At 40.8% G+C, this 11,204-nt stretch overlaps 2 protein-coding genes across 4 annotated transcripts in view; one reads left to right on the top strand and one right to left on the bottom strand.

Annotated features, from left to right (window-relative positions):
• Positions 1–11,204, top strand: part of aste1a (asteroid homolog 1a) — a 43,201-nt gene that overhangs the window by 3,563 nt on the left and 28,434 nt on the right. The gene's annotated exons all lie outside the window — the stretch shown is intronic.
• The window catches only part of LOC109970041 (NACHT, LRR and PYD domains-containing protein 3-like), a 22,852-nt gene continuing 15,355 nt past the window's right edge, over positions 3,708–11,204 (bottom strand). Inside the window, 5 exon segments of the mRNA XM_020617338.1 lie at positions 3,708–4,767; positions 4,769–4,970; positions 8,987–9,033; positions 9,497–9,670; positions 9,785–9,958. Coding sequence (XP_020472994.1) covers positions 4,428–4,767; positions 4,769–4,970; positions 8,987–9,033; positions 9,497–9,670; positions 9,785–9,958 — 937 coding nt within the window. The 3' untranslated portion in view covers positions 3,708–4,427.

Raw genomic sequence — 11,204 nt, 5'->3', positions numbered from 1 at the left:
AGGGGGTCATTCAGCGGCTGGACCTCAACTCACTGGATAAGGTGAAGATTTTAGGATTCATCCAAACAAGTGCATCATTTTCTTTACACGTTTCGTTGTCAAACAAGCTGCAAAACAGAACACCAAACAATTGTCCTCTCATAAATTACAACATGACCAGGGACTGCTCAACTTCCACCTCAAACATCACATTACACTGGGCGTTGCCACTGCTGGCTGTGGTTTAGCTATGTTAGTAATATGGCTAAACGTAGTGATAACAGTCAAATGTAGACAATACAGTCAGATAAGCTCTTACCTGTGCTGCTGATTTAGCCTGTTTATATAAGACAGTGCACATTAATCAACACCAGTGTAAATGAGTGTTAATATGTCCCTGAGGGGTATAAATGAAGTTACAGTAACTTTCATGTCATTATTCTATATCTGCCCTTCTGCTGCCGTATGTCGGCCCAGGCGGACCCCTCTGAGCGTCTACAGGTGTTACTGGAGACTCTGGGGGTGCCCGAGGCCTCTCTGAACAGCCTCCCACCTCAGCTGCGCCTCCCTGTGGCCGTCACCTGCTACTGGCTGCAGAGAGCTCAGCCTCCTCCAGACCAGATGATGCTGAAGGCGCTGCTGCTGGGACTAACTATTGTAGACACATGGAGACAACGAGCCGGTAATAAACACAAATACTTCATGATGCTTCAGTTTAGGGTCTGAACATCTCAGGTGTCCATCATACTTCTAGATTATTTTCTGCCTTATCAGATTATCAGACAAAGCTCGAGCTTCCATTCACTGCTCACAGAGTGAAAATCCAGATTTTTTCCAATACAACTTCCACTAAGTACTTTTCTCATTATTTAACTGATCTATAATACATTAAAAATGCAGTTCAAATGTTTTGTAAGTAACAATTAACAAGTAACAATTTAGGAGAACTGCACTTGTATAAAACAGAAAAACTTTAAATTTGAGCAGCTCAAACCACAGAATGCTTGGCCTTTTTTCTGGAAAAATGACCAAGCAATTGGTAAATGGCCTGCACTTATATAGTGCTATTCTACATTACTGGACAAGGCCCTTCGTAGATTCACCCACACCAATGGTGGCGGCGCTGCCATGCAGGGTGCTGGTCTGGCCACTGGGAAAAACTTGGGGTTCTGTGTCTTGCCCACAGACACTTCGACATCTGGACTGGGGAAACTAGGCACTGAACTGTCAACGCTGCAATCCGAGGTCGACCTGCTCTACCCCTGAGCCACAGCCACCCACAGTTATTAAGCAATTAAAACAGTAGCCTTATTTTACAGGCCCCTTGTTTCTCAGCTAACTTCCTGGAAACAGTCCTGATGATTCCCTTAAAAATAGCTATTTTGTTGTTAATTACAAGAATATTTCCAGAAATGTTCGACACAGTTAAGCACTAAGTATAAGGGAAATGGAAGTGGTAGTTCTACAGTAGCTGTTCCTGTTGTAACCAGTGAATGAGGTTTGTGTTACGTGTCTTGCAGCTTTACACCCTGCTAATAAACAAAGGCTTGATGTGAATGTGGTTCATGCCTTCAACCAATGGCAGCTCTGCCTGAAGGACAGCATCCAACTGAACCAGGTTCTGGGCTGCCCTCTACCTGAACCCCAGATTGCACGGTGAGACCCCACAAACAGTAAAACACTGGTCTCTGCTTTGAACAAGGCCTCACTGTATTTTAAGCAGCTGCACTGAATACAGACAACTATGATCTTTTGCTTGATCAGCTGGAGAATTAGATGGGTCTCTCTGGATCAGTACTGTGTACAGTGGTTTATCTGACTTGTAATAACCGTTCCACAATATCTTATCTTGTGGTGTTCCTCAAGGCTCACTTCTCTGGCCACTGTTTTTCAGTCTCCCTATTATATGCTTCCACAGTTGTATTGATTTTCATCAGTATGCAGATGATATATAGTAAAGTCTGTCCTTTGATTTTTAAAGAAATGTAAACATTTAAAGATGAGGCTGGTGATTTTTTATGGTTTTGTTATTTTGTATAAATCCCAAAACATTATGTGCAGTGAGACACACCAGTGGCACAGTGTAACCAGAGCAGAGACTAGTGCCTCTGTCCACATTGATGCCATTCTCAGTCTGTGGAGTGGTTTGTTCAAATCAGATTGCCTCCCATTTTTTCTGAGGAGGAAGCCTGTCCCCGAGTGCAGCAGTGTGGCTCACTGAGGGGATTTAATAGCTGGTGGACAACAGTGTGTGGTGCTGGTCTCTGGATAGGGTTTGTAAAAAGTAACACAAACATAAAATCATGAGCTGCATCTTTTAATAACATTTTTGAGGTAACTGACATTCTAAGATGTTTCCAGACCTGCAGATACTTTGTATTCCTTTACCAACAAGGGGAAATCTCGTTTCTCTGATGTTGTTCAGGTTGTATGAGGGGACGTTGGTCCACCAGCTGGTCCATGTGATGAAGACAGGAGGAAGACTGAATATTAATCAATCCAGCGTGAAGCAGTACCAAACCATGCGGTCTATCATCCAACCTCAGGACGATCCAACTGCTGACCCACAGCATACGTTTGTTCTGCACGAAGGTGAGGAGACTGACTGAAGCTAACAATGCAGTCACAGCACTGGAGGATCTAACCCTACATGATCTGGTGTCGCTACAGAACCCAAGAGAGAAACAACTGGTGCAAAATCCCAGAAATGTCCCGCAAAGGGGAGTGCAGGGGCTTTGTGCACTGCTGCTTCAGCTCACAGTGACAATGAAACTCCCAGAAGTCACTGACCTTGTCTGTTGTTTTCCAAAGGGGGGGGAAACAGCATGTAACCCATAGTCAGACCACAAATTTCAGCTTCAGAGTAAACATACAGTACATAACGTGACATGTTCATCAGTTGATCCTTCCTTCTTTTAACTATTGATTCTGTGTATTTCGTGTCTTTATGTTCCTATGTTGTTTTATTTCTCTATTGATATTATTTATTCTGGTTTTTACATTGCCTTTGTAAAGTACTTTGGTCAACCAGATGTTGCTTTTAAAATGCTATATACATTTTTGATTGATTGATTGACATTATCTGAGGACTGGAAGTCTATCTCCAACTTGGAATTCTCATAACTTCACTCTCAGTGTAGATTTTTTTTATTTGCCAAGCATCGCCTTGATGAGTCAATTGTATATACCCTCTGAAAACAATGAAGAATGAGTTACACCTCACATTTCCTAAAGTCAGAGGTGATCTCACAATAGTGTTAAATCTGTCAATTTAAAACTTAAAAATATTAACTTTACTATGATGGGAGACAAAAGCAGTAAATCATCATAATTAAGACTGAAACAGGAGGATTTTTAGTATTTGTTCTTGAAAAATTAAGCACCGGACCAATTCTCTTTTCGGATCAACAACCTAATTAATCTATTAACTGTTACATCTACTTTATATCCAATGTGATATAAAAAGTTGACATTTTGCAGGTCTGTCTAGCACACTTCTTTCAGCCAATCAGCCTTATGACTTTACATATATTCATGTTCATATCCAGATGTGCAGACATCTGTGGAACACATCAAAAGTAAAACAGTAGTGTTTCCAGTGTTGTAATACCCTTCTTTATGGTTTGTCTTTGTCATTTTCTGTAAGTGATTTTTGCTCCAACATAAAGATAACCATAATTAAAGTCCACTTTAAGTAATGGTTAAATCTGTTGTTGCTTTTTTTTTCCACTGATCTTATTCAACAGTGTTGAATCGAATGCTTCTGTAGTAAACACCTTGAAATCATCTGTACAGGGGACTCGCTGAGTGGTCCACTGACCCCTCACACCGTACAGTACGTGGTACTGGACTCTGTCTTCACATCACTGTGTCTCCAGATCACAGAGCAGAAACGTTAGCGGAGTCAACAGAACTGATGGAAACGCTACATGAATAAGACTTGGGTTGTTAATATCTCCGCTGTCATCGTGGTTAATTCTTAAAGCTTTTTACTGACATCACTACAGGCTCAGTGTGAGAAATAAAAACCTGGAGGAGGAAAGGAACACCTGAACTCCGTTGTATTTCCATTACCTAAAATCATCTTTTATTTCATGTTGGAAAAACATATTAAATACAACATTTGCACCAAAGTTTGGTCCTCCACATCAGTCACGTGCACAGTGCAACGTAAAAAAAGGATTTTATTATAGAAACAGCAGCAGAGTGAAGGTGTGTTTTCTCTTTTCTAATGATCATGTTTTAACCACTGCAAATTTACCTTTTGGAGAAAAAAAAGATAAACATCTACAGATCTCAGCAATATGAAGCCAAGTAAACTACATTTCCCAGAAAGCACCACAACAGTGTAAAGCGATTAAAGGATGAGTAAATCCTCCTTTAAAAGAAAACATTCTACATAAGTTATTGCTCAAAATGTGTACTGAAGTGGTTAAAGATACACCAGTCTACTTCAGCTGACACATTGTGACTGAGGAGCCATAGTCCCAGACTCTGAACCCTGGGTAAAGAGGCTCAGTGAATCTGGTGTAGAAGGTGTACAGGTGTGTCAGTGACCTTCCAGAAGAAACTCTGTAGAAGGACAGGATGCCGGCCTCCCAGTCCAGATACACTGCCACCCTGTGGCTACCTGATGAAGGAACTGGAATAGCAATGCTCTTGATATTGTAATATGCAGCATAGCCATGAGCAGAGCAGTGCAGACTCCAAGACATCCTATTGTATCCCATCACACAGTTGTTTCCCACACCCTTGCGGCCAATACCCTTGTAGGCCACTCCGAGCCCTGCCCAGTTTTCCTCCCCACTCCACCTCCCAGTAACAGCGGCTGGTCAGGCCCTGCTGGGCCAGGACTTGAGTCCAGTAGTCAAACCTGTCAGGGTGATCAGGATATTGTTGCTCAGTTATGCCTTGACTAACTTTTCGGTTGTCATCAGAGAGGATGAGGAGTCTGTGAGCTGTGTTTGGATCCATTGTAAGCTCACATGTGTCTGGAGTCAGGAAAAAGAGAAATTATAAATCATTATAACTTAAGAACATAAATTAGATTTTCTGAAAAAAAAAAAAATACTGGAAGCTCAACCAGGTCATAAAGTGGTGTTCACCTGTGAAGATTATCTTGGTGAACAAAATGTGTAAGTGTCATAAACTGTTCTTTTTTTGCTTATTTTCTGCAATTATCCACAAGTCTATGGAAAATTCCCATTGGCTTTCTGACATGGAAACCAGGGTGTGGCTAACATTGGGACTGGCCTACAAACATGTCATCCCTACAGCACTCTATACTGAAAAATATTTTCCAAGACTCAAAGGACTTGCCCTGAGGAGGCGCAGACAGTGTGGACAAAAGGTATTAGCAAAACTGAGTTAACATTAGAAAAGACGAAGACAGTGGGAAAGCTGAACAGCCTGGCCAGTTCATTTGCTTTGAATATTTCGACTTCAACCAGTGCTGCTGAAGCGGCAAGAAAGGGTCAGGAAGAGAGAGGTGTGAGAGGAGGACAGAAGCTAAGTGTGGTGCAGAACCAACAGTTAGGATGGACAGCAAACACATTTATATCCTTCCGTGGAGAATGAGAATGGAAATTAACTAAATATATTTACTCAAGTACAATTGTGAGGTATCTGTACTTGAGTGTTTTCATTTTGTGCTACTTCATACTTTCACTTCACTACATCTTAGAGGCAAATATTGTACTTTACTCCACTACATTTATTTTATAACTTTAGTTACGAGTCATAACCAAATTAATACAAAAATAGAGTATTATTATAACACTTTGTTGGTCTCCGGTGGAAAATCCAGTATGTGAAGTACTTAAAATTATAAACATATCATCTTGCTAAAACTAGCTCCTCCTTTACCAGCTGCAACATTAAATGTGATGTAGCAATACATCAGCAATTAAAATTCAATAATATGGCAAATAAATATAAAACATGCCATTCTGCATAATGAATATTTTTACTTCTGTACTTTAAGTATGTTTTGATGCTAATACTTTGTACTTTTACCTAACTAACATTCTGAATGCAGGACTTTTACTTGTAAGAGTATTTTTACACTGTTATCTTGCTACTTTTACTTAACTAAAGGATTTGAGTACTTCTTCCATCACTGTATTTAAAAAATTATTTATGAAAAGCATGTGCCCACCCCCATCAGGTACCACCACAAGTAGAACCTAAAGTAGCACAAAGTTACAACGTGCTTTACGACAAGACGAGATTTTGGAGCCATAAGTAGGGCACTGCCTGAGGATCTGAAGCAGTGTTCAGGCTCATATGGAGTTAAGAAATCACAAATGTGTGTCACGATTCTGCCCCATCTGCTTTCTGTCATGTGCTTTATTTTGACACCACTTCCTTTTTAGTCACATCTCAGTTATGGACTCTTTACTTTAATCTGTGTTCATAGGTTTCACCTGCTTCTGATTACTCACACCTGTGTCCAACAGCATAAAGGCATCGTTTCCTCACTAGAACGCTGCCAGATTGTTCTAGACTCCAGCTCTGACTCTCCAGCATTAATTCTTAGCCTGACTCTCTAGTTTCTGACCCTGGATTGCTGGTTTTGACCACAGTGTTTTGCCTATTCCCTCCCAGATTCTGATTGCCTGCAAGTGTAACGACCTTCTGATATCTCCTACCTAACTTCTTGAGTTTGGATCTCCTGGCTATATGTGTTTATCGGCACTGACCTTGGACTGTCTTAACGACCTGATTGTTATCCTGGACTTTGTACTGTTTGTTTGTTTGCAACAAGGACTCTTCCTCTACCTCAGTTCGTCTAGTCTTATAATTGAGTTCACCACAAACACCATTTGATAGCATCACACGCCAAATCAGACAATGTGAGCAGAAGGTAGGCCATTAAGGCTTTTAAAAACAAGCACTAAAATTTAAAATCAATTCTAAAACTTACAGGTAACAAGTGAAGGGGTGCGAGAGTTGGTGAAATATAGTACATCTCTTTGTGCATGTAAAAAGCCTGGCATCAGCATTTTGTTTTAACTGAAGACTTACCCCTCATTTCCACTGGATCCAGCTGCGTTGTGTTCCGTCCATGATGCGGTTTTGATCCATCCTCTATGCAGCCGGAGAGCTGCATGTGGGAGAGATCGGAAACACGACACAGCTGGACCTGCCGGAATCACAACCACTGACTAGACTGGCAGCGATCAGCTCCGGCGACTGGGTCACTCTCAGAACGCAACCGGTGGAAATGAGGGGTTAGGATATTACATCTTGGTTAGCTGTTTCAGCTGTGCAAAGTAAGACTGCACCACTTTGGTCACCTGGGTGTCTAAGGACAAATCCGAGTAACGCCTCTTTCTGAACATTACAGAGAGTGGACCTAGACCAGAAGAGAAATTATTATTGCTGTCATTACTAGGACCCAAGGGAGTAATTATAATTACATCTCGATTTTCATCATTTAAAAGTAGGACGTTTCTGGACATACAGGTTGGAAGGCACTGGGTTCTCACAAGGTTGAGATAAGCTAACTGGGAACACAAGTCTATTTGCTGCTGGAGGAGATCCTCAATGGAACATAGCTCATGTTTCAGCTCAGCAACCTCCACTGCCCGGGCCATCAGTACAATCACAATCTGACCCTCTGACCCATACAGGAACTCACAGTTGTGAAATAGCAAATAATCCAATCCAAAAACTTACCAGCTAGGGCCCATGACTAGGGTGTGGGTTCGATGGCATTTTATCAAATATCCAATTCTGAATCCATTTATTAACTTTGAATCCTTTTGAATCCCTTATCGAATCAGATTAATTATAATTGTGTATTTATTCATAAAGCCCTTTTCCAGGAACCAAAGACATAAGTTTTACTATAAAAATATGTATTTTAATTTCACACACTACAGCAGCAAAACAACTTTAAACTATTTTTTGGAACAAATAAGGTAATATTTATGAATCTAGCTTCTTCTAACCACAACTGGTCATTTTAATTATTATTATAGATTATTTACTAAACAGTCTGGCACTAACCACAGTATGAACTATGAAACCTAAACCATGGACATTCTGCTGAGCTGAAGTGTTGTTGTTCGTCTCTGCTCTGTGACATTCATTAACCCTGCCCTCACTCATGTTTCCTTATGCTGTGTTTGCTGCCCAAAGGGGGCTGTGCTGCAGCTGCAGAAGCTTACAACTGTGAGCTTATTAATGTCACAACAGTGAAATTAATAAATCTACTTTAGCGTTTGGTGAATGTTATTTTCATAAATCACTGACAGTTTGTTGAACTATACTATACTTAGCTTTATTTAAAGGTGGACGGGTTGTTGGACTGCTACAGACCTGACAGATCACACTACAGCAGTGGTAGACTGTGCGAGGCCGAGCACTCGTCCTTCACATTATGAAATATAACGCAAGTTATTACTTTAACATGATGGCCACTAGAAGATTATTTAAACAAAGGATGTGTTTCCCCTTTCTCTGTGAGTACCAACCTATCACTTTTTGCAGTTGTTTCTTTGACTTCAGAGTGGTTAAGCAGGTCTGCCATGTTTGTTACAACAGAGTTTACCCTCCAGGCTTTATTTACATAACATGTAATAGGCTACATAGCCTAGCATAACATATTTAACAGTCTCACTAAGTTATTGCTGATTTGTAAACTTTTCCTTTGGTGACATCTGTATTATCAGAGATGCCAAAGAGTGTAAACTAAACAGAGCACAAATAAGAGGTTCAATAAGGAGATTTCTTTGGCTACAAAGCTTAATGAAGCCCGATATTTCACCAACTTGGAACCAGATCCAAAAAGGAACCCAGCCCTACTCAGAACAGGGCCTACTGCAAATGTATTGACAAATAACTATGTTCATGCCAGTTCCTCTAAAAGTTGAGATATTTCAGTTTGGACTAAAGTGACTGACTGACAGAAATGTTACATTGGGAAAATGCCAATTCCATTATGATTGTTCCTTGGTCCATCTAATAGAGGTGTGTATTAGGATTACCAAACATAACTTACATTCTGTCAGTCCAGTTTTTAACCAGCATTCAGCATTGTGGTCCACACTGTAGGGAGGATATAGAATATGCAGTTAAGACAGTCAGCATAAAAAGTTACATAAAAGAATAAAAGCCTGGGTGAAGGCTTTTATATTTTATGACAAGGTTATACTTCTGACAAGGTTAGAATTGTAACGTGTCTGTTCGTTTAAACTAGAATTTTTCATATAACGAATATGGTTCAATGCACAAAAAAGTTAAATGTGCATGTTGTTCTTACATCATATTATTTTCCAACTCAGTCATCTCTTGGGATCCGGTGCCAAATATCATGTAAAATAAAATGAGCATCCGCTGCAGTTTGTTATGGCTCAGTTATGCCTATTTAAAGCCATTATGTGACATTACAACCCACACGCGAAAGCTCGAAAGCCATTACTTCAATAGATGAAGCCAGCAATGTTACAGATTCAATGTCTGAAAAGCCTTTAATCTGCTTCATGGGAATCAAAATAAATGTGTTCTTTACCTCAGTTTAGTTAATTCACATTGTCCTTCATCCAGAGCATCACAGATGATCTTCACTCCAGACTCTCCAAGGTGATTGTAGCTCAGGTCCAGCTCTCTGAGGTGGGTTGGGTTGGACTTCACTGCCAAGGCCAAGAAAGCACAACCTTTCTTCGTAATGCAACAGAAGGACAACCTGTTGAGCAGCAGAATATAATGTAATCTCTTGAATGAGGTTCAAGCAAAAACAAAAAACATGTTATTTTATTATTATGTCCTTAAACTCTGCAGGATATGGGAATAAAATTACCTGAGGGTTTCCAATTTACAGCACACATTTCCAAGTCCGGTGCATAGCAGCTGCACTCCTTTGTCTTCAATGTCGTTGTCACTCAGGTCCAGCTGTTGAAGATGTGATGAGTGACAGCTCAGAACTGAAGCCAGGTTCTCACAGCATCTCTGTGTGAGACTGCATCTGTTCAGCCTGAATGGGCAGAGTAGTGTCAGAGGATCACCAAAGTCATTAGGACACCTCATTTGGAGGCCATGAATGTCTCCAAAAAGAATGAATGAACAAAGGTACATGATTGTCTGATGAGGTTTAAAGGCTAACTAAACCCCTAGGTCTGAGCCTAACTACACCCACTGCATAATTTTGAAAAATGCCAGTACAGTGAGCATGGGGCTGGTGGTGGGGGTTTGTGTATGTGTGAGGATCGAGCTGGTTAGTGTAACATCTCCTGGCCAAAGAAAATGAAGAATGACAGAATCATAGGGCACCTTTTGAGGTGGAGGACTTTTCCCTCCCAGTTTCATAATGGGCCCTTTTCACGTGACTTCAGACAACTTCCGCTACTCCTCTCATAGGGTATCCTTCATTTCTGCTGGCCCGAAGCAGTTGCCACTAGTGATGGGTCCGGCAACACTGATGCGTCGAGCTCGTAGAGCAAAACCCCGTGTCAGTGCACGTATCGCTTTAAGAAAGTCACGTGACCGATACAGGAACTGTTTCGAACTGACACTGCCGCGCCAAACTTCTAGACCCCACTCGGGTTCCGCAGTTCCTCCAAGTGTAATGAGGCCATAGACTGCGGTCAGAATGTGCGTCTGTAATCGGACGCACAAAGGAGCCCCAGCCAGAACCGTCTTCACAACAGCTGTCTGTACCCACTTCAGGCATGTTATTCAGCATTATTTGTTTGTTGTTTGGAGATCATGTACTAAAATGCCAATTTGTTGTTTTTTTTTAAGATAACCTTTGGCAAGATCTCTACAGCGAAGTGGGCAGGCAGACCAAAAGTGCGACAGCTGATGCCATCCAGGAGGTGCAGAGATACCTGGCAGAGGGCAATATTGCCAGGTCCCAGGATCCTATGAGATACTGGGACAACCAAAAGGCAATCTATCCAAACCTCTTCCGACTTGCCTTACAATTTCTCTGCACTCCAGCCTCATCTGTGCCGTGTGAGCGGGTGTTTTGTACAGCTGGAGAAGTTGTATCAAAAAAGCGTAACAGACTCAATGTCAAAACGTTGGAAAAACTTTTTTTTTTTTTAATAAAAATTTGTAAAAAAAAAATAAAAAATTCCCAGTCCACAAGCATCCTCATTCACAACACGTTCATTTAGATTTTCACGTTATGATACATGTTCACATTATTTGACTGTATCTAAAAATATAAAGGAAATTTTAAATTTAAATGAAGATATGAAATAATACAATATAAAATA

The sequence above is a fragment of the Monopterus albus genome, unplaced genomic scaffold (assembly GCF_001952655.1).
Source record: "Monopterus albus unplaced genomic scaffold, M_albus_1.0 scaffold189.1, whole genome shotgun sequence".
Classification (NCBI taxonomy): domain Eukaryota; kingdom Metazoa; phylum Chordata; class Actinopteri; order Synbranchiformes; family Synbranchidae; genus Monopterus; species Monopterus albus.
Note: the sequence above shows the minus strand (reverse complement) of the source record. Positions and strands in the feature narration are given on the sequence as shown.